This window comes from Lytechinus pictus, chromosome 11 (assembly GCF_037042905.1).
Source record: "Lytechinus pictus isolate F3 Inbred chromosome 11, Lp3.0, whole genome shotgun sequence".
In the NCBI taxonomy this organism is placed as follows: domain Eukaryota; kingdom Metazoa; phylum Echinodermata; class Echinoidea; order Temnopleuroida; family Toxopneustidae; genus Lytechinus; species Lytechinus pictus.
In genome coordinates, this window is record NC_087255.1 from 21,836,811 (window position 1) to 21,861,931 (window position 25,121).

Here is a 25,121-nt window from a genome sequence, read left to right on the forward strand (position 1 = left end):
ATTTTATGATAATTGGTAACCCATAGACTTCATTTTCGAACCACTATCGACTTCCAAGCTGAACAATTTTGTCTGTGCTAGAAAAGGGATATTATTTGATCGACAGTTTGAATTTTACAGCTCGAGTCCTCCAATCTAGTGAAGCGAAATATTGTCCAATCTGACAAATGGAGTACTTACCAAAACAGACTGAATTGGGTTATACTTTTTTAAGACCTTGAATTAGGAATTTCAGATGAGATGTGTTAGTTCAAAACATCTCAAACCATTTATCAAACTAGTTTAATGAATGGTTTCGACTTGATATTTCCAAACCCCTTTTTGCCCTGATCTCACAACCTCATTCGGGCATAATTGTCTCTTTGACAGACAGAGTATAAGTCAAATAGACTGAAGAGGCATTATTTAGAAAAAACCTTTATGACACTCCAAAAAAGAAACTGTTTAAGCTTTTCAAAGTGGGGGATTTTTGCTTTTCAAATACTACAATTGGATGAAATGACAATCGAAGGAGAATTTCTGCTGACCAACAAATAATGGGGTGAAAAATGAACCGGGAAATTGAATGGCACTTCAACGAGCCGTGAATAGCATGTCAACAGCTAGTAAATGCCGACAGGATCAAGCATTGATAAGGAGGATGCTTTTGAAAAGGTCACAGACTTCCCAATGATACTTTGATTTTGCGGGAGTTGACAAATAACTATCTCAATAGACAATAGGGAATTTTCAAACATTTTGGCCCAAATATTCAATGGGAAACATGCATTCTCGGAAGTAAAGCAAGATCTCAGAAAATGAAACTTTCTCTACAAAAAAAAATCTCCGGGGCCCGTCTTACAAAGGTTTAGGATTGATCCGATCAACCTCAACTGTAAACTTGCACAATGTCCTTTGTAAGCAAAGAGAAGCACTCTGGATTTTCAATGAATGTATGAATTTACACCATTTCTAGAAAATATGTGCAAACATGAATTTAGGTGTTGATGTTGCTGGCTTTCCATAGTTATGGTTGATCCAGAGTTATGGTGGCCCAGGTGGTGATGTTTAATGTAAATGCATACAAGGAAAGACTCTTTCAAGCTCTCTTTTAATAGTCACTATCTATAATCAAATATAGTTTCATATAAAATTCATTGCAAATGGCACCATTTCGTTCAAATGTTGAACGTTTTATTATCATTTTTATAATTGAAAAAGAAAATTATGAGGATGGGAAGAAAGAAAGAACACATAGTACATGAGATTGAGTTTATGCAATTAACTTTATTCAATAGTTCATGGCACACAACTCTTTGTGTCTCTATCAATTAAAAAAAATTAATATATGGATTGTACAAGTAAAACAAATTAACCTGCTTCACTATCTTCCCCCCCAAAAAAAAATACACAAATGAGAAATTGGAATAGCCAACTGACTCATTAATCACTTAAGAGAGGAAAAAAATAACTACACATAACTTATACGGGACCAAATCATTCTGTAGAGAGCTAGGGTGCAAGTGAAAACAATTGTGATTTGAAGGAAAAATACTGAAAAATTGATAATATTGTATACATTTTATTTCAATGTAGAAAAGAGAAATCTAAAATGTTATCAAAATAAAGAACATAAAAGTCCATCTTTCTAAATGTCAAGGCTTACAATACTGGGAGGAAAAGAATGCTACAAAAATAGGTAAAATTTAAACATATTTTTTTTGCTTGTTAATTCACTTTGCAATTGAATTTTTCATTTTGTAAACAACGAATATAGATGTACATGTAATATTTGTCTATATCTAAAAAGAAAAGATAAAGACAAAACAGAACCAGATAAACATGTATAAAATCGAAAGAGCAAATATTAAGAAGGGAAAGATGAGGAAAAGAATAAGAGGAAGAGCAAAGCATAAGGGACAGAAAAAGCAGAACCAAATAAGACTCAAAATATATAGGAAAATGATAAGATGAAGATTTTTAATGCCTTGTTAGTTCATGGACAATTGAACAAAGAACAAATGTTCAGAATATGACATTTCTAGTAACATAACCTTTAAGAAATATAGTACTACACTTTTGAAATTGCATTTCTTGCATATACTTGCATTTTTTTCTTTAAAAAAAAGTAGGAATACACTTTCTTAAAAGTTTATTTAATTTATTGAAGAGATCACCTTTTACCAATACTAACACTAACATACAGGTGTACATTCCTTACATGCATTGAATGAAAGTTAAAGGTCAAGTCCACCTCAGAAAAATGTTGATTTGAATCAATAGAGAAAAATCAGACAAGCACAATGCTGAAAATTTCATCAAAATCGGATGTAAAATAAGAAAGTTATGACATTTCTCAGTTTCGCTTATTTTTAACAAAATAGTTATATGAACGAGCCAGTTACATCCAAATGAGAGAGTCGATGATGTCACTCACTCAATTTCAATTTTTACGAATTTGACGATTGGGACCTCCTTGCCTGAAGCACAAAATGTTAAAATAATGGAATTCCACGTGTTCAGGGAGGAATGAAACTTCATTTCACATGACAATGACGAGAAAATAAAAATATTTCATATTTCATATGATAAAATACAAAAGAAATAGTGAGTGAGTGATGTCATCAGTTCCTCATTTGCATACCGACCGAGATGTGCATATAACCATGGACCTATTACGAATGGACATTCAACGAGAGCATTTTATGACCACCACCTGTTTCCAGCTGTCAAAATTGCTGTCTAACCCTTAACTTTCTCTTTACGCGGTTTTTACAATGACCGCCCGGTGTGATTGTTTACACAAGCTCCTTTCGCCCGATGATCGTCACCGATCGATCACTGGCCCTCTTTCGACCAAAGACGGTCATGTTGTAGCCCCGATTGCCAATAGGGAAAGTCCTTACATTACCTAGAATGCAATGCGCTATTCATATCCGGTTTTTCAGTACATTATTTTAGGCTCTCTATAATGTGCGATTGTCGTCTGTCCATCAAAAAAAATCCCGTTAAATTTCATCAATCCTGTGGAATTTTATGCCCAAATGAAAATCAACTTCTGACCGAAGGTAAGCGCTACTATCGACATCGATACTGTCCGAAAAAGCTGAGATTTTAACGTTTTTCCGCAGATTTTTTCGTCGAATTTCAACTGCTTTTTTGCCGTAGATATACGGATCTGCAAGGTGATGTCAATGCATTTCATTTCCGGTTGTTAGCGATGTACGTAAAAAATACGTTTATGCACGCCTGTTTTCTTGTTTCTGCTATCATTTTCATAGCGCTAACGTTCGCTGCTGTGCGTTGCTTTTGATAAAGTGAACGAACAACATCGCAATGGGTAGGAGCAGCGTACAATTGATTTCCGCTGTCAATCAGTGAGAGCATGTTTTACGACCGGCTTGATGGGTGTCAGCTGCCAGCGCTCTGTTTATAAAAGGATTAGCGGCGACGGTCTCTGTGTCAAAGGAGGGGATTCGTTGAATGTCCATTCGTAATAGGTCCATGATATAACTGTTTTGTGAAATGAAGCGAAACTTTAAAATGCCATAACTTTCTTATTTTACATCCGATTTTGATGAAATTTTCAGTGTTATGCTTGTTGAATTTTTCTCTTTTTATTCAAATCAAGTTTTTGTTGGGGTGGACTTGTCCTTTAAAAACCCCCAAATAAACAAAAAATTAATTCCATACAGATACATGTATAGTATAGGCCAATACTGGTACTAGTTTTTTGTTTTCTAAATATTATTGCTAACATGTTATATGTAACTTGTTACACTAAAACATACACCTTATACAAGAACAAACATATACAGATAATATATAGGGTAAGCAATAACAAGAATTTTATAAACAAATAATGGAAGTTCCAGACAAGAAACTGTCATAAGGAGCAGTATCAAAATTTAGTGTTTTCTCCGTTGTCAAAGCCTTCATTACTGTGAATAGAAAATAAAGAGAGGGAGAAAATAGATGAGTAATTTAATTGAAGAATGAAACAAATGCTAGTATACATTTGGTTGAACTCCTCCTCCTCTAATTCTTCTTTCACTGAGTCTTCTCCTTCTGTCCATCAATCCACCTTCTTACTTGTTATTTTTCTTCCTCTGTCTTCTCCTTTCTCACTACTCTTCTTTTCATCCTTTTCCTTTCTTCTTCTTCCCTTCCCTCCCTCTCCATCTTTCTTCCTTCCCCTTTCCTCCTCCTTACTTACCATTGTTCTCCCTTCTCCTCCCTCCTCCTTCTGCCTCCTCCTCCAGCTCCTCATCCTCTGCCTCCTCCACCAACTCCTCATCCTCTGCCTCCTCCTCCTCCACCACCTCCTCCATCTCTGCCTCCTCCTCCTCCACCACCTCCTCCTTCTTCTCCATCTCTGCCTCCTCTTTCCTCTCCACTCTCCTTCTTCCCCTTATTCACTATCTTTTTGCACCCCCCCACAAAACAACCACCATCTCAGAACTGGAAGCCACAGATTACACAAATGACAATGAAACATATCTTGTTTGACGGTTCGCATGGTGGAATAAAAAAAAATTGCTGAAGCGGTTTACAGTACACCATGTGTAAGATCCTGGACTTTACACATGGTATAGCGTAAACCACTTCCGCGAATGAAAGATATCTTACTCTTCGCCAGGAGTAGCAGCATCAGAATAAGTTGCATCAGAATAAGTTGCATTGGTAAAAGTTGATGTTGACGGCCTCTCAGATTGCTTTAATGGCACTGCGTAGTCCGATTCTTCTTCATATTCTGAAATTCAAAAGATGAAAATATTGAGAAGCGTGTTGTGCATAAGTATTGAGAGTTAAGTTTGTTTCTTACTGAATAAACTAGAATGAAGTCAGTGGTGTCGAACAAATGTACCCCCCCTCCCAACATCTTACAAATAGGTCATCAGTTGATGTACTTCAAGGAGCAAGTGGACTAGACAACTCTGACACCTTTACCCAAAATGATCCCCACAAATATATAAGCAGAAAGCTTGGGGCCCTTACGAGTCTGATCAGCACTGAGGAAAACATGTGCCTAATCACTGGGCTTTAGAAAAGTTCACAAAAGCGGTTGATATGAGTCCGCAAAATTTAAGGTTGGTAAAAGCTTCCAAATTACAGTAGACAAAACAGAAGTGTATGGAACATCAAATCACCATCTTATGGTGTGGAGCATTGTGGCCCAGTGGATTAGTCTTCGGACTCTGAAACAGAGTGTCGTGGGTTAGAATCCCAGCCATGGCGTAATTTCCTTCGGCAAGAAATTTATCCACATTATGCTGCACTCGACCCAGGTGAGGTAAATGGGTACCTGGCAGGAATTTATTCCTTGAAATGCCACCGCGCTGTAAAAGACTGCGGGGACTAAAGCCAGGGAAATAATATCCAATCAAGCGCATACATGTAGGGACGCATTTGGCAGTGATATGCGCTATATAAGCATTTTGATTTTTTGATTTGATTTATTGTTTTCTTCTGCATCCATAACATTCGTATAATACATTTTTTATAACATAATAAACATAATATGCTAGCATTTTTGGCATGAATCATAAATAAAGAGTATTAAAAAGATAATTTCAGACAAAAATGATTAACTATATGATATTCACAATTTGCAGGAGAAGGATTGTCATCATAAGCAGATTGCTTGAAAAAAATGACAATCCCAAACTTATACTAATTGAATTAATTAATACATTTATAAAGCAGAATGGGCATACATTTTCAAATACAAAACATGAATTCATGCAATATTATAGTATGAAGATGAAGATGATAAAGCTTAGGGTGACGGTGATATGATGATGTTGATGATGATGATGATGATGATGATTATGAAGGCCATGGAGATGATGGTGGTCATGATGGTATAATTATTATCAACACAGTTTGATTTCCATTTTTTTTCTAAAACATGTGAGATTAGCATGAATTTAGTGAAATACTATGATCAGAAGGGTACAAGATGACTGTGACCTGAATTTAAAATGAGTCTGAGTTGAGTTTGCGATACTGCCAATCTGAGAAGAGTGTGGGCTTGGTGTGAAAGGGTTCATAAAAACACTACGTCTGAGATGAGATTGAGATGAATCTTAGCTACCGTAAGACAAATGTTGATTTGCATCAGATAAGTCCGAGACATGCTAAAGGGGAAAATCAGCCTGAAGAAAAGTTTGTTGTAAAAATAGCATAAAAATAATATTGGTGAAGATTTGAAAAAAATTCATTAAAGATTAAGAAAGTTATTAGAATTTTAAATCTGGGATTTATGGCATCATAAACAAGCTACCCCATAATGCATAAATTTCAATTTTTTGAATTGTACATGAGGACTTAATTTTGTTTTATTTTATGAACGGATGTGAAATGATTTGTCTATTGATATACTGAAAGTACAGTAAAAACCATTTTCGATTTTCTAAGAAAATGACTTTTCATTAATTTTTCACCATGCATTAGATAAGAAAGCTGCTTGCATATGACGTCACAAATCAAATAATTAAAATTGTAATAACTTTTTTATTCTTTGATGGATTTTTCTCAAACCTTCGGCAATATATTTTTTTAATTTTTCTACTATTTTTGCAATAAACTTTTTGCTAGGGCAAACTTCCCCTTTAAGTGTGAGATGAGTTTGCGATCTTGTACGACTGATAATAGTTTGTGAAATGGGTACGATAGAGAGTACATCTGATATAAGGTTTAGACTAATGTGAAATGATTCAGAGATTAAAAAAACATGACTGAGATGGGTCAAAGACGAGTGTGAGATAAGTTTGCAATACTATAAGTATGAGAAGTGTGTGAAGTAAGTGCGAAGTACGGAAGATATACAGGAAGTCCGAGAATAATTTTTGACATTGATAAGAGATACAGTACATATGAGAGATGATTCAGAGATTAAAAATTATGACTGAGATGGGTCAAAGACGAGTGTGAGATAAGTTTGCAATACTATAAGTATGAGAAGTGTGTGAAGTAAGTGCGAAGTACGGAAGATATACAGGAAGTCCGAGAATAATTTTTGACATTGATAAGAGATACAGTACATATGAGAGATGATTCAGAGATTAAAAATTATGACTGAGATGGGTCTAAGATGAGTGTGAGATAAGTTTGCAATACTGTAAGTATGAGAAGTGTGTGAAGTAATTGTGAAGTAACGAAGATATACAGAAAGTCCAAGAATAATTTTTGACATTGGTAAGAGATACAGTACATATGAGAGATGATTAAGAGATTAAAAATTATGACTGAGATGGGTCTAAGATGAGTGTGAGATAAGTTTGCAATACTGTAAGTATGAGAAGTGTGTGAAGTAAGGAAGATATACAGGAAGTCCAAGAGTAATTTTTGACAGTGATAAGAGATACAGTACACATGAGACAAGAATTAAATCTGAGATAACGTAAGACTGAGAAGAGTCTGAGATGGGTATGCAACTGCTTTGCTCTTGATAATTCAATGACCTTTCTCAAAAGTCAGATCCTCTTCTTTCCCACAGGACTCCTGCAAGCAGCTTTTCATTACAAATCATCACAGTAAAAATAGACAAAACGGTTTATTTCCGATTCGTCTAATGCCAATTCGTCCACTCACCACATGGTCTACTTTCATTTAGTCTAATGCCATTCCGTCTAATAACCAGTTGGTCCAATAGCCATTTAGTCCATAATTAGACCAAATGTTAAATTGTGCAAAATGAATGAAAATGAAATGGATATTAGACCAATTGGTTATTAGACGAAATGGTCATAGACCAAATGGTGATTAGACGTAGTGATAATTGGACCAAATGGCTAATGGATCAAATGGTTGTTAGACGAAATGTTGATGGACAGAATGGCATTAGACTAAATGAAAGTAGACCATGTGGTGAGTGGATGAGTCGGCATACACGAATTGGCAATTTACCAACAAAACAATGGGGATTGCAGGAAAGCTGCAATGAAAAGACACATCGTGCCTTTATAGTGGGATCCTGCTAAAAAACATACTGAGACTTTTGATATGGTACCTAACTAAAACTGAACATGAACTGAAACTCAATTATTAGTTCTCACTGTATGTTTGCAAATCCTGCGAGTTCATGAGACCATCACCAGTCTGCATTTTTCCTTTCTTCCGTCGATGTCTGGAGAAAGGAAGTAAAACAATAAAAGTGATATTACAAATTTACAACAAAAGAAAACAAATTAGCTGTAGCAGCAGAAGTAGCATCATTTCTGCCAATTGCCGTAGAAACACAAATTGCCAAAGGAATATCATTTTAAATTTACGTACAAAGAAACAAAGTTTACACCACACAAATCAGTGTTTTTTTTCTCAAATCCAGACATATTTTGATACAAGTATACCTTTATTTTCCCTTCTTCTAAATAAATCAGAAAATAAATCACATATTCCAGCCACAGTACCCTGGGGGTGTGACTTAAAGCCATGCTTAACCCTAAACAGGCCGGGGGGGTTGAATCAACCCCCCCTCAACATTTTCTGTGATCATTCCGCCGCGCGAGATTTTTTGACCGCGCCACTCGCAGAGTTTGCACTTTTAAGTCTCGCGCATCTTTTGAGACCAAATTTACGACACCCGGGTACGCGGTTCCGAAATTACACAACATTTTGTAAGTGCAAGTCAGACCAAAAATTGTTCCAAACGGTGATTTTGTGTACAAAGTCAAAGCAAATTGAGTTTTCTCATCTTATTCATAAAGATATGAATATTTTTTACTTTAAACAGCTGAAATCAATTGATTTTAGCATAATTATGCTTCAAAAAGGTTGTGCAATAAATCTGGTGAAAAAAACAAAGAAATACATAAGAAATTCATAAAACAATAAAATACATAAGAAATTGATTTCCAAACTGAAGTTTTTTTCAATTGCGATTGTTAAGAATGCTACAAAGAATATTTTTACCAAAAAGAAGCATTCTAGGAGCTTTATTTAGTGAATAAGAGCAAAAAGTATGATTTATGCATAAATTAGCATAATTAATTCATATAAAATAAAATCTCATTATTTTGGAAAATTTTACCATACAGCCTTTTAGATTACATTGCACACTACCAGCGTGCAAATTTTTGCGGCGCTCGCGCAATCGGCGGCCGAGATCTCAGGGGGGGGGGTTGAATCAACCCACCGGCCACAGAACAGCCAAAAAAGCCCGGCCTAGTTAGGGTTTAAGGCCGATGCTCACATGATTTTTAAATCCCATTGATTTAACGCGAGTCCCCTAAGCATGATTTCACCAATGATGTGATACGTTTTATACAGCAAACAACTACGAGTTTACGTGTGGCTTAAGGCTCTGTGAAAATTTCTGCGAAACAACCCCAGATACCTACTGCACAAAGCTCATGGGAAATCAGAAGTCAACAGGTTTACACTATTCCACATACCTGACCTCTATTCCCACCACTGTTGATACGACTAAAGCGAAGCTCCCAACCACTATCAATGAGATGGCCCAAGGTTCAAGCCCCTGTGTAGGGGGATCGGTCCTTGGTCCATCGGTCGTAGGTTGTGCACTGGGGGTGACGGTGTACTCAAACCCCTCCCCCATGATGTCCTTGATCGTGGTCTGCGAAGTCTCCTCCATGAGAGAGGTTTGTACAATCTCGGGTTCGATGCCCATGATGATGTCCTCGTCAGCCATGCTGGGGTTGCCTACCCAGGTGGTGATATGGAGGTCGTTCTCAACGGCAACAGTGTCAAGGAATTCAACATCGCTGGCACTAAGATTAAAAGAAATAAAGACTGTATCTTCTGTTTGGATATGCAAAATTTGCTTATTCATACACACATTAAACAAATCTTTCTCTTTATTTTTCAGTACAATAGCCATTAGGTGGTACACAGTTTACTCTATTTTGTATTGAGACCTTTGTTAAATATGCTTTAAATATACAATCTATTATCAATGCAATATCCTCAAATTCATACAAAAACACAACAAATCCTATCCATTGACTTTTCAGAGCATAGCTATTGAGCAATGCATGATATACCCCACAACTATGCAATATAAACACATAAATACATCATTGGAAATAAGCCATGTCAGCTTTCATGAACTATCCTGTAATGGTATTTTTGATGATTTATGTTATACTTTTATCTGTTGTATCATACCGGAAAATGAAATAAAATTGATCAATAAATATAATCAATTAATAAAACTTAACAGATATTAGTAAATATATTATTGTAGATTTATCACAAAGTTCCAACCAAAATAATTTCATGACATACAATGTACCTGAAGGTTAGCTCCAGAATACTTGCATCTCTTCTTCTTCGTTGCAGCGCTTCACAGGTATCGGATTTATCCCTGCAGTAATCAGTCATCGATGTAGCTATACCAGTGGCAAGGTCTTCCTGACGATCATGAGTGAACTACAAAAGAAAAAAAAATTATGTACTTTATATAAAACAGTAAAATAAGGAAACTCAACAAAATTCTGAGCCAGTATTGCTTCTTTTAGCAGAAATCCCTCCAAGTGCCTTTGCTTTTAAACATCCAGTCTACAAAAGAGTTTTGGATTGGGTAAGCCACTCAGAATCCTGCAATGGAGCGGAAGGTCATGACATTTGTTTAAGAACATAAACACTGGTTTGAAATTTTTCAACTCGAAATACTGCCATGAATATCATAACAAATATTATTTTTATTTTAGAGCAGCACTGAGCTAAATATGCTTTACAGATATATTATTACATCAAACAAAAGATTCTGTACCCTGTTCATGTAGGAAATTGATGAAAGGTTGATGAAAGCAATGAGACAAAAAATCCCCCAAACTCCAACAATGTTCTCAGTAAAGGCCTCAATACTTTAAGAAATATAATGTCAACATAAAAAAGAAGAAATACATACTGCATGATTCATAAATTTCTCTTCTTTATCATAATATAATGGCAAGTTAAATGCATTAATGACTATATCAGAAACAAATGATATATTCTTTGATAATCCCCAACATAATGCTTTCAATTGGGACTATTCATGATGAAAGGCAGAACGGTCAATGACTCACCCATCCAATAGGTTCATTCTGAACGATGAAGATTACAGAATCAGCTATCTCATTGTAAGGTGTAGGTGGTTCTGTATTGGACGGAATGACATGTGTGTGTTAGGATCCTTGCATCAATGGAGGCACATACATGGAATAATTGCATTGATCTAAGTACTACAGTAGAACATGTGTAACGCTAGGATGTTAATATGAAGTGATCAAGTTTTGTGTGATCTTAACATACCTCTGGGTCCCACCTTATACACACTGTGAATGACTCAATCAATGTAAACTATGACAAGCCAGTAACACCATAATTTGTAATCTAGAACATGCATGCATGTTTGAGTGTTAAGCTGAATTGATGGCATATACTCTGCATCTTTGCAATCTGACAGGTGTATTGAAAGAACGACATTAGCGTGTTAGGATCCTTTTGTCAATGGAGATACATACAGTACATGAGATAATTGCATTGAATGTAGCACTAATGCATGTTGATATGAAGCCATAATGTGTTTAGTGATATAACATATTTCAGGGTCCAATCTTACAAATAAAATGTGAATGACTCAATTAATCTCAACTATGGTAAGCCAGTAACATCACAATTTGTAATCTAGAACATGCATGTAAGAGTGTAGATCTTGAAATTGATGACATATACTCTGCAACCTTGTAACTTGACAGGTATATTATATTGGAAAGAAGTGACTTTAAAGAGAAATTCCAGTAGTTGCAGTAAACACTGATTTCATGAGAAAGTCTGTAAAACCAGGCTTAATTGTCAGTATATCATCGAGGATCTAGATCTGGTACAGTTACATGAACTGAACTTTGTGAAATCTTGAAATCTACGCTGAAAAATGTTCAGACTGAACTTCCCCAACACAGATAAGCGCACGTGGGACAGTGTATAATTATTGCTTTGAGCGTCGGGCCCGACGCTCTACCCGAATCCTGTGCTTATTTGCTGATTTCTCAGCAATTACACAATTTCTTCCAGAATCCTTTGGCACATGCGTTTTATTTATACAAACAGACACTTTGGTGGTCATTTCATTGGATTCTGTACGAACTCATTTTGATATCGTTACCAAAACTAGAATTTACCTTTAAGATGTTAGGATCCTTGTGTCAATGGAGACACATACATGGGATAATAGACCAGTTCGTAGTTACTCATGGACAATTTTGGTCAAATGACCTTTCATTTCTTTCATTATGATAGGCAGATTTCAAAGCAAAATATTACGTAAGCTTGCCTTACATAGCAGGATGAAGAAATTAAATAGACCAGGTGACTAGAATAGCACAACAATGAACACTTTATGAAGGTATCCGTTGCATTCCTACTTTGAATGCATATCATAGCATGTTGCACAATGTACTTGGCAAACTGTGAAAACCAGACGTTCATGGACGCGTTTTTGTTTTTTGTGGATGTAAATGGAAAACCACAATTCAAAAGAATATATGAATAATCAAGACATCAAAGTTGGTGCTTATCTCATTAGATTTTAAACCACCATGTCACTTTATTACAAATGACCTTCCTCTGATCATGCGTAGAATCTTTTGATCATGCGCAGAAAGAAACTACGAACTGGCTTATTGCATTGAATGAAATACCACTACATGTGCATGCTAATATGAAGCCATCAGGTTTATTGTGATCTAAACATACCTCTGGGTCCCACCTTAAACACACTGTGAATGACTCAATCAATGTAAACTACCACAAGCTAGTAACACCATAATTTTTAATCTAGAACATGCATCTATGAGGTGAGTGTAGATCTCAAATTGATGGCATATACTCTGCAACCTTGTAATTTGACAGGTATATTTTATTGGAAAGAAGTGACATGTGAGGATCCTTGTGTCAATGGAGACACATACATGGGATAATTGCATTGAATGTAGCACTACTTACTACCTGTGTATGTTAATATGAAGCCATAATGTGTATTGTGGTATAACATATTTCTGGATTCAATCGTATTCACTAAACAATATGTGACTCAATCAATCTCAACAATGGCAAGCCAGTAAAATCATAATTTGTAATATAGATCATGCATGAGTGTAGAGCTACAAAAAGATGACAAATTCGTTGCCAATTTGACCAATATTTTATTATTCAAGTATTGTGTAATTATGGAAATTATCATCATGTTTGTATTGATGTACTCGTCTTATAAAACATCCTGCAATTCAGCCTTTAGCTGTAAATGTATTCTTCAATAAACCATTACCAAAACTATACATTGCATTGGAGAGAACAACATTAACAAGCATGTTAGGATCATTACAATAATGGAGACACATACATGCGATACAAGGAAATGTATGTAAATATGAAACCATTTTGTTTCTGTTGATGGAACAATATCACCCTTGGACCTTTGGATGATTGAATCAGCCCCAACTATGGAAAGCTACAGTGTAGTGACACCATTATACAGAATCTAGAACATGCATGTATGAGTGCAGAGTTCCCAGAGTTGATATATACTTTGCCACAAGTCATAAATTTGACAACTTTTGTGGTTTCCATAGTTGACAATGTTTAGAATTAAACCGATGGCTACTGCAACCAGGTGTCTCCTGATTTGGCCCCCTTAGTCCTTACTCTTTGAATTACAAGAATGAACAAATTTACAATGACAATGTTACCTGGATTGTCTATGCTACTATACTCCAGTGAAAATCCTGTAGATGAGAAGGATTCGTCAGATTTGAACTGCAGCCACATTCTATAGCTTGCACTCTGCACAGGGGCCGGTAGAGTGTCTCCGGTTAGTATGACGATTACTTCCTCATTGATCGTCTTGCCAGTACCGAGCACTAAGAAATCATGGCTGTTTTATTGTGGAGGGAAAAAAATTGTATGCAAAAACTGAGTGGAAAATAGAATAGGCATCAGCAACTTAAAATATGCAAGATATGGCTTGCATTATTTCTCAAATGAAATTCATTTCAGACACAAATTCAGTGCAGAACATTATACATGTAACTAATCTGTGAAAAGAGATCTGACTTCATTTTTTTAAATTTCAAAATCTAAATATCAGATATTCAATATTTATTATCATCCACAAAATAAAAATAAATCAACAATGGCATAAAGTCATGTTCTGGCTATTGGTATACAAAATATACAATACATAATCAATATATAAATATGACAATTGTTCAAGGATCTATTTCTTTATACACATCAATTACTAAAAGCCTTGAACTTTAAAAGACAAGGTGTCGTTTTTGATCACCAGTGTGCTCTTTTGTTTACAAATGGATAAGATTTTGAATAATGACACTGATGGCTTTCCATAGATCATGAGATTAAGCCATGAACTTACTTTTCTTCCAGAGAGAATGCATTGAACTCAACCCTGACAAGATTATTCATACTGGGTAGTCTGATGAACCAGGTACACTCTTGGTTGTCAGGGTACGGTTGAGGATAGTTGGGGGACATCACCGACCCTGAACCTTCAAGCAATTCCTGGCTCCCACAGGAAGCTACAAGTACAACAAAAATAGTGTTCATTATGAGTTAACCATTGCACATTCATTTCAGTTGCCTTGTACTAGACCAATTTACCCATGGTTAAATGGAAACTCAAGTTGGTTGGTGGTGATTTTTTACCTGATTGCTAAGAAAGCATGAATGCTTGTAAGCAAGCAACCAGAGGACCGACGGCTTAAGGTCCTCTCCGAAGGACCTGTTACTGAGGACTAATGCCTTACCAAAGGGCACTAGCGCACCAAGTGGGAATTGAACCCGGGTCACCGGAATACGAATCCCCCGCTCTCCCGACTGAGCTATCGCACATGCTCAAGTTGTGGGAGCAGTGATCTTTCAGATGCTTCTCATCTTATTTTTAATAAAATGAATAAAATTGTCCACTCCAACGGATTGCGCTTTAGATGTCCTCACATGAAATTTGAAACAAAATGCTGCAGAAATTATCTGGCCGAACATCTGTTTGTAATCCCACAAACATATTTCTGCAATCTCAGCAAAATTAAGTTTTTGATAAATAAGGGATTCCAAACTTTAAAAGCATGCAAGTACACTAAATCATAGGTGCATCACAATAAAATATACCAGACATCTCCAGTGACTCACATAGATACTGTTCTTATCATTACAGGCTTATTTTCTTTTCATGTTGGTTATCAACAACTTTTGAATCTAAGACAATTCGAGTAATATATCTGGTTCTGATTTGCTTCAAAGCACTGTTATGATGGCAAAAGGTATTGCAGTGTGACCTGAAAGCTCTTATCAAATGGGGTATGAGCCCTTAGCTGATCATAAGTTGAAGTTGTTTTCAAAAATGAAATAATGGACCTGCTTTAATGATAAAGGCGATATCTTCTTGCTATACATTGTTAATGAGGTAAATAAAGAGCAAAATAGAATACATGTGGTTCATAAAATAAAGAAAGAGTACAATACCTTGATCATCAAAAGATTCCCAATAGAGGGTGAAACCCTTATTAGCTACGGTCTCATCTGCTTTGAAGCGTACCCAGAAATTATAGGTTGGTGACGATATTTCTTCATCGGATTTAAAATCCCCAGTGTAGGTAGCAATAACCGAAGAGTCAGGGTTTCCGTAACCAACGGTCAGCGTGTCATAACCACTCTCGAGGACGCCTTCAATGGAGTTCATTCGGACACGACCAGTCTTTGGGCCAATCAGGGTCCACGTCATGTCCTGGTTTTTTAGAAGGAAGATTGGTTGGTTAAATTTTTGTCCTGTGTGTTATATAACCTGAGGATCCTGAGTTATGTTCAAAGGTAGTGTAGTCAACCATAAGATGAAAGTGATTTATTTTGAAAATCAAATGAAAACAATTTTCTCATGGGCAATATGAATATGGGCAATGAATCTAAGAGTGTTAAAAGTTTACAGTGAATGATAAGGGCGCTTTTACGATCAATACAATTGAAAGGCACTACTTCTTATTGCTCTATGAGGGGTTTCAACTACAGTCAACAGAAGCTAGCAGTTGTGTTGGTAGTTGACCACAGTAGGGAAGAGTTGGATTTTTATCTGACTGTTAAGAAAGCAAGAGTAAGAAAAGAGGAAGAAACCAGAGGACTGACGGTTCTTCATCATCTCCAAGGGATGTGGTATTTAGGATCAATACCTATAAGAAGACATTTTATGTGTCCATCGAGCACAGACACCCCTGCTTATTGAGCTGAAATATGTTTAAGTCATTGCAAATTCAGTTCCTGTGAACTCTTACATTTTCCTTGAATACATTGTGAAATGCTGCATGCCCTAAAATTAGCGGTTAAATTAAAAGCTTGGATCCCTTACCACAAAGTTTGGATGGTTATCTGGCCACCCTGGTGACGTCAATGTACCTTCTTCTGTTATCTCATCATATTCTCTTGTTGGTTCTCCAGGACCTTAAGACACAATGCCAAAGACATATATGGATTTTCATTTCAATGACAGTCTAATAATAATCATGCGCATAAAGCCCTAACAGAATCACTCAGTCCTGCACACAGTGTATGCCCTATTCCACTCCCTAGGGAGTGTTCCAGCCAGTCACCAATGAGGCATACACAATGCTGGAAAAGCTACAACGACTTTCACGTCACACTGGGTACTCATTTAACACCTGGGTGGAAAGTGGCAAAGTGTGGATTAATGCCATATGATACAAGATTTTGGGTGAAAATTGATATCTGATGGTTTATACAGGTGAGTAATTGGAGAGTGCATAATTAAAGTTTGATCTGACAATCTCCAAAGATGAAGTCACAATTGCCCTTTAAGGTAATTAAAATACACACATGTAGGTAATAGCTGTTGCACCCTGGGTAAGGAACCAATTTTGTACTTTGGGTAATTAGCTGGCGAGTGTTTCATATTGCTATTCGGAAGTTTGCAAACGACTGGTTATCCTTTCTTAGGAGATATATCAACACCACTTAAAATCTTGTGTGTATCATTTACCGCAAGAAAGGATCACCAGTCTTTGTAAAGTTGCTCATAACTTACGAACAGCTTTATGAAACACCCACCTGGTGCTTTTCAAAGGGGCTGCGGTATACTGATTTTCAACATCATTGTAATTGATGATGACTAGTCCTAACTGGAAGCTGGGGAGCATTTCATGAGACAAGCATTCAGTGATTTTCACCAACTATTGCTATGAGCTATACCAAATCACTGCATCTGATTGGCTTAGAGCAAATAAGTCAGTGAAAATCACAGACTAACTGCTTCATGAAATTCTCCAGATAAAACTAAGGTAAATTGTTAATTCATCTATTATCAACTCGTCCACTAGTCACATTTTATTATTAATGCCATTACGTCCATCAACATTTCGTCTAATAACCATTTGGTCCAATAACCATTTGGTCCAATCATCACTTTGTCTAATCACCAGTTGGTCTAATATCCATTTTATTTTTATTCATTTTGCCTAATTAACATTTAATCCAATTAGACCAAGTGGAATATGGATTAAATGGCTATTGGACCGACTGGTTATTAGAAGAAATGCTGAGGGGACGAAATGGCAATTAGACCAAGTGGATAGTAGACGAACTGATAGTTGACCAAATGATAGTAGACGAGTTGGTAATTGGACGAGTTGGCATTAGGCCAATTGGAAATAAACGATCTCTATGACCTCACCTTGAGTGACCATTGTAACATTCATCAAGAACCCTGCGTAATCAAGGGTTGCTTCTGAAGTCTTGAAGGATATCCACATGTGTTGACCAGGACTGAGGATCTTGTCAGGGATGGGTGTGGTTCCAGCGTTGTCCCTGGACCCTGACAGAACATAGAGGGTGCTCTCTGAAGAGAAGTCAACACCGCTACCGATCACCACAAAGTCAACTCCAGCGCGGGTGTCAAAATTCAGGATCTAGACATCACAAATAATAACAAGATAAGAAGAGTCAACAAATATTTATTAATACCCTAAATTCTTTCAGACCAGTTTCATGTTGTTCATCTAGCAACAAATATTCCTTGACACTCTAAAAACATGTTATTTTGAAGAATGAATGTCAATGTATGGAGAAAATACTTTATGGAATAATGCCCACATATAAAAATGTATGCATTAATCTAATACATGGTTGAAACCTCAACATTTATCTCTTTACTTGTCTCTTTCCTCCTCTCTCTCTCTGTATTTCTGTCTCTATATACATTGTATTTCTCTCCCTCCCTCCCTCTCTGTCTCTCCATCCTAACACATCTTCATCTTAAAAATCAATCTAGCTAACAACTGAAATACACTTGAATACATGCACTTTTCCACATAAGCACTACATTAAACAATCAAGGGCCTTGTTACAATAATAACATAATCAATTCTACAATTGGACATTGCTGTAAATCTATGGCAAGCCATGAACAAAATGTAGCAAGTATTGATTTCAACTGTTTATGTAACATGGTTATTATTATCGATTATTATGATTCCCTATTAGTATTAATATTGAAACAATTCTTTAAATTGAGGCCTATTCCTGTTTTAACATGATTTCATATCGATGTACAAAACCTCTTTCTTTTTCCTTCACTCCTTTATCTTACTATGATATAAATCTTATTATTTGTTCTTTTTTCTTTCTGATGTTTCACTTTTAGCATTATTTGTATTTCAGTTTTGCTGTATATAATTACACGTATTCCTAATTATTTGTAATCTTCCCTTTTAATATGTGTATTTCTCTCTTTATGCAGGACCATGGCTATGTGAAACAGCCTGCGCGCTGATTAATGTTTTATCCTGTTGAAAGATGGTTTTATTAATAAATAAATAATAAAGGGAGGATGATTTACCTGTAATAATACAAACTGGTTGACGGGAGCACTGATGAGCCATTCACACGTTTCGGGTCCATAATATCCATTAGGATAGTCAGCACTCATAATCATCCCATCCCCGTCAACTATGATACGTCCACACTCTGAAGAATAATATAAGATAATAAATGATAATTAGATTTGTTTAGTAAATGAAGAGGCTTTAATAGGAGGAAATTATAATTTGTTTACAAATTTTCGGCATTACTCCTATTTTGTTTAAGATCAGTAAGCTCAATCTGTAATGAAAATCATAAGTCAGAAAAAATTGGAACCAGTGGGATTCGAACCTGTCATCTACTGCTTTCCGGGCAGCGATATATTTGTTTGTTTATATTGCTTTACACCTACCTTATCAGAAGTCTCTAAGCCCTCTACAGTAATGCAGCATAATTACCCTGGCTTTAGCAGAGCAGCTGTTACAAGCGCTGCGTTTAAGGAATAAATTCCTATCAGGTACCCATTCACCTCACCTGGGTTGCGTGCAGCACAATGTGGGTAACTTTCTTGCTGATGGAAAACACGCCATGGCTTGGAATCGCACCCCCGTCCTTCAGATTGAAAGACGAGAGTCATAACCACTAGACCACAATGCCCCCACAAAGAATATGCATCATTGTTTTTAAAAGTTTGAGACCAACTTTCACAAGGGAATCACACAGTTCATGATGAAGGAGAGAGAAAACAGATTTTCCCACAGAACTTCCATGGCTAACAATCTCAATCAGTCAGGGATATAACATCTATTTTTTAATGATCCCATCATGCATATGTTGCATAATAAAGGAATGAATTCAAATACATTACATACATGTTTCAGGACTGCAACAACAAATTTACCTGTTGGCTATGGGAACTGGGTGGTCTATATACAAAATCAATGAGAATTACGGAATACTGTAGACAACAGGGTAATACAGGCCAAAGACGGGATAGCATTTTTAATTCATTCTCATTTAATTTTTAGAAAATATAATATTCAATGGATTCAGAAGAACTTTATACCATGAAACCAAAATAACTTAATTAATTCCAAGTCATTTTGATCTGGACCCATAACCTAATTTTAACATCATCATTAAAAAAAAATCACTGGTGAAAAATAAGTACAGTATCACCCCCAAGGGCATTTTTACCACATAGTTTTATGTGGATGTATTTACCTGAAAATGTGGTTGCATTAGCTGGTCCAATTCTTGGCAGTTCCAGTCGATCTGGGATCAAAGCAGCAACATGGAACTCATAGGTCATCGATGGAGATAGATTAGGCACAGTCAGAGATGATAAGTTACCACCGTAGACTACATGGAACTGTGTAACTGAAAGATATGTAATTAAGATGCAATATAGATCACACATGAAAGAGAGAAAAAGACACAATAGCTAGATAAATTTACATCGATTCTAAGATAAATGAAAGTAGTTGCAGTTAACACTGATATCATGAGAAAGTCTGTTAAACCAAGTTTAATTGTCACTCTATCATCCTACATCTACATGTAGGTGTGGCACATTTACATATACTGAACTTTGTAAAATAAAAAAAAATCTTAGCTAAAGGACATTCACACTGAAGATCGCCAACTCAGATATGCACATGTGGGGCATTAAATTTTCATTGCTTGGAAGAAGATCCAACGATTTGCCAGGATATTTCGCTAATTTCTCAGCAATTACACAATTTCTTCCAGATTGATTTGGCACATATTTTTACATACAGACACCTCCGTGGTCACTTTATTGGATTCTGTATGAACTCATGATGAAATCATCACCACAGCTCACATTTATCTTTGATTCATTTTATTTCATGAAATATGGAGAAAAAAAAACCAGTAACAGCAAAATTGAGCATCATACTAAATTTAATGCATGGCTTTCCATGAAGGTTATAATAAACTGACAAGGCTAGAGGGCCCAAAGTAAAGTGAAAAACATTATAAAACAAGTGGAACACCTCTGGCAGTCTCGCCTGCATTACGCAATTTAATATCGCAGCAGTGCTAACTTTGAAAACTACTATAAAATAATCATTCACAAAAACATCATTCATATAATGACATAATACTACGTTCATTGACCATAAATGACATTTGAACAGAGACTTAAGACTGTCAACTACACCCATGTCCACATTTCATTCACTCTATCCATAAACTTTCAAAGTTATGATGGCACTTAAACAATTACCCCAACATGGCCTAAGTTTATTGACCTTAACTGACCTTTGACTTGGTTCTGTGACCTGAAACTCACAGGGGATGTTCAGTGATGCTTGATTACTCTTATATCCCAAGTTTTATGAACTAGATCCATAAACTTTCAGAGTTAGGATGGTAATTCAACAAATACCCCCAACACGGCCAAAGTTCATTGACCTTTAATGACCTTTGACCATGGTCATGTGACCTGAAACTCGTACAGGATGTTCAGTCATACTTGATTACTCTTATGTCCAAGTTTTATGAACTAGATCCATAAACTTTCAGAATTAGGATGGTAATTTAACAAATACCCCCAACACGGCCAAAGTTCATTGACCTCAAATGACCATTGACCATAGTCATGTGACCTGAAACTCGTACAGGATGTTCAGTGATACTTGATTACTCTTATGTCCAAGTTTTATGAACTAGATCCATAAACTTTCAGAGTTAGGATGGTAATTCAACAAATACCCAACACGGCCAAAGTTCATTGACCCTAAATGACCTTTGACCTTAGTCACGTGACCTGAAACTCAAGCAGGATGTTCACTAATACTTGATTAACCTTATGCCCAAGTTTCATGAACTAGGTCCATATACTTTCTAAGTTATGATGTCATTTCAAAAACTTAACCTTCGGTTAAGATTTTGAAAATAATTTTCCCAACATGGTCTAAGTTCATTGACCCTAAATGACCTTTGACCTTGGTCATGTGACCTGAAACTCAGGCAGGATGTTCAGTAATACTTGATTAACCTTATGTCCAAGTTTCATGAACTAGGTCCATATACTTTCTAAGTTATGATGTCATTTAAAAAACTTAACCTTAGGTTAAGATTTGATGTTGACGCCGCCGCCGCCGTCGGAAAAGCGGCGCCTATAGTCTCGCTCTGCTATGCAGGCGAGACAAAAATGATAAAAAATAAAACACAAAGTTTCCTAGGCACACTCTGCTTCCAGATTCCTGGAATTTTCCTGAAAAAACAGAACCAAATAAATAATTCAATATCGTCCTGTTTTGGAAAAAGTTAGGCACACTGCAAAGACTGGGAAACATAAATGATAGTAATACATATTTAAAGCTCAAGTATTAAATTTGAAATGACAAATTGGTTTTTCTTTAATACAAAAACTCCTACATTCAACAAAACAAATTTATGAAAACCCTTAAAGACAAAACTAAAAGTTTCTCTGGAAAAAAAAAAAGTTAAACAAATAAAATGTATAGAAATCTACAAGACTATTGTGCAATAATTCTTACTATCCAATGGTTCTCCTTGCAGTCCATAGTAGATCTTATATCCATAGACATCACATGTGATATTAGATAGAACCCAAGAAACATGTATCTCTGTGTTTGATAGAGGGGATGCCATCACATCACGGACATTCATATCGGCAGAGGTGAAGTCTGTAACATCAAGTAACAGGATATCCACATTGGTCTGTATTCTGGTTAAATCTAATCTCTGATCCAAATTTGTGGTTAAACCCTTATTAAACTGGGGGGGGGGGGGGGCGGTCAATTTGACCCCCCTAGACAAATTTTGTCACTACGCCGTTGCACTAATATTCTTTACTGCGCCGCTCACTGAATTTTCATTTTCACATCTTGCGCATCTTTTGAGACCAAATTTGCGACGCCCAGGTAAGTGGTTCCGAAATTAGGCAACATTTGTAAGTGCATGTCAGACCCAAATTTGCTTTAAAACACGTGATTCCACGTACAAAGTCAATGCAAATTGTGTTTTACAAACCAAATATCATAATGTATGATTATTTTTACTTTTGTTGGTTTAAATGGAATTATTTTATGCTATTCATGATCGCAAAAGGGTCCCCGACAAAGTTCATTGGAAAAAACACAGGTTAAAAAAACAATAAAATACATAAGAAATTAATTATATATTTGCAATTTTTTATGGATATTTGTCCGAAATGTAAATATTGACACTCTCACCAAAAATTAGCATTCTTCTAGCTATATTAATTGAGTTAAAGGCAAAAACATACACAAAAACCCAAATTTAGGGCAAATTTCAATACGCTTATTTGCATAAATTAATAAAAAAGTATAAACAATTAATTTTTTAAAGTCTTGTAGTTTACATCTGGCTCTACTCTACGCATGTGCAAATTTTTGTGGCCATCGCGCAATCAGCGGCCGAGATCTGAGGGGGGGGGGTCAAATTGACCCCCCCAGTATATCCTGGTCTGAAAAAGCCCAGTTAAGATAGGGTTAACTATGGAAAGCCAAATGTGACACTAATCTCCAGCAGTAGAGGTACATTTGGTGTCCAATTAATTCATTACTGTCTGGAAATGATAATGGAATACAAGGCTAGGAATGCTGATTTTTTTTTATCAAATCATAATGGAAATCCACACTGTTATGTATACATATTAACCTATCAAGATTTTAAGATACAGTGTATTTTAATTCAAAATTATGATCATGAACTATTGGATCATGCATGATTGCTTGACTGTTTCATAAATGACATGCAGGAAAAGGAATATTGTTCAACCAATTATGAAATATTTCTCATTGAAATATAATATTCTGATTATCAGATCAATATGGTGTCCTTCCATTTTTATTTTGGTGAAAAAGGATGATATCTGGGTCAAATAACATCCACTATCAACCTGGAGGTTTTACAATGTAAGGTTTCTGGAGAGATAAGAAAATTCTAAAGTAACAATGCAACTTTAAATTCTGGGTCCACCTGCACCCCCAAATCACCCCCAATCAGTTATATCTAGAGGAGAGACCTGCAGGTCATAGTGATTCAGTTTGCATTTCGCCTCCCAGGCACAGGTGAAGCCAAACAAATATTAACAATAACAATAATATTATTAATAAATAAACTTGCCTTTAGGTGTAATCTCACAGATATAATAGTTTGGTTTGTCGCAGATATCATCAATGACCTGTCCGCTAGTTGAACTGAGAGCACCGCAGTCATGGAGACCGTTTCTAGGGTAACCCGTCTCCCAGATGGTATTTTGCCAATCAGTAGGGGCATCACAGGTCACCCAGCGCCAGTCAGACTCAACCGAGAAATCAGAAAAACCTACCAGAAAAGGAAAAAATATATCTCATTTATCAAAGTAATATATTTACAACATTGAATATTAACTCGTTATTAGTGGTTTCAGTATGAGTATCATAATTTATGTATGATTGTTTATTTTCCTCTTTATCGGTTACAGGAGCAAATCTTCCAGATATATTGACACTTGTGGATTTATACTCCCTCACATTTCTGACATGCATAGCAAAAAGGCACCAACATAAGAGAAACAATTTCCTTACAGATACACAAATACTTCTTTTAACACAATTTACATCTTATCTGTTAGTTGACATGTCCACATCTAATGTAGATTACTTTACAAAATATTTAAGATTCTCTCACAGAATCTGATATGCCCAAGACACAGGCACCAATATAAGAGAGAGAAAAAAATATATATTTACAGATACACACATCCGTCTTTCAACAGAATTTACCTCTTATCTGTTAGTTGACATGTCCACATCTAATGTAGATTACTAAACAAAATATTTAAGATTCTCTCACAGAATCTGATATGCCCAAGACACAGGCACCAATATAAGAGAGATAAAAAATATATATTTACAGATACACACATCCTTCTTTCAACAGAATTTACCTCTTATCTGTTAGTATGACATGTCCACATCTAATGTAGATTACTAAACAAAATATTTAAGATTCTCTCACAGAATCTGATATGCCCAAGATATAGGCACCAATACAAGAGAGAGAAAAATATATTTACAGATACACACATCCGTCTTTCAACAGAATTTACCTCTTATCTGTTAGTTGACATGTCCACATCTAATGTAGATTACTAACAAAATATTTAAGATTCTCTCACAGAATCTAATATGCCCAAGATAGAGGCACCAATACAGGAGAAAAAAAGTATATTCCTCCATAGATATGCATCAGTAAGTGCAGGGTCAGGAGTCCATTTCATAAAACTTGTTGCAATAACAAACTTGCAATAA

At 35.9% G+C, this 25,121-nt stretch overlaps 1 protein-coding gene across 1 annotated transcript in view; it reads right to left on the minus strand.

Annotated features, from left to right (window-relative positions):
• Positions 1-1,246: 1,246 nt before the first annotated feature.
• Positions 1,247-25,121, minus strand: part of LOC129271967 (uncharacterized) — an 85,611-nt gene continuing 61,736 nt past the window's right edge. The window contains exons 44-59 of the mRNA XM_064107017.1: positions 23,953-24,153; positions 22,338-22,487; positions 20,032-20,187; positions 18,845-18,972; positions 17,681-17,915; positions 16,343-16,434; positions 15,469-15,730; positions 14,363-14,525; positions 13,677-13,861; positions 11,016-11,086; positions 10,238-10,374; positions 9,378-9,713; positions 8,040-8,110; positions 4,609-4,732; positions 3,643-3,920; positions 1,247-2,233 (exon numbers count right to left, since the gene is read on the minus strand). Of these exons, the coding sequence (XP_063963087.1) occupies positions 3,881-3,920; positions 4,609-4,732; positions 8,040-8,110; positions 9,378-9,713; positions 10,238-10,374; positions 11,016-11,086; positions 13,677-13,861; positions 14,363-14,525; positions 15,469-15,730; positions 16,343-16,434; positions 17,681-17,915; positions 18,845-18,972; positions 20,032-20,187; positions 22,338-22,487; positions 23,953-24,153 (2,351 nt within the window). The 3' untranslated portion in view covers positions 1,247-2,233; positions 3,643-3,880. The remainder of the gene's footprint in view (positions 2,234-3,642; positions 3,921-4,608; positions 4,733-8,039; positions 8,111-9,377; positions 9,714-10,237; positions 10,375-11,015; positions 11,087-13,676; positions 13,862-14,362; positions 14,526-15,468; positions 15,731-16,342; positions 16,435-17,680; positions 17,916-18,844; positions 18,973-20,031; positions 20,188-22,337; positions 22,488-23,952; positions 24,154-25,121) is intronic.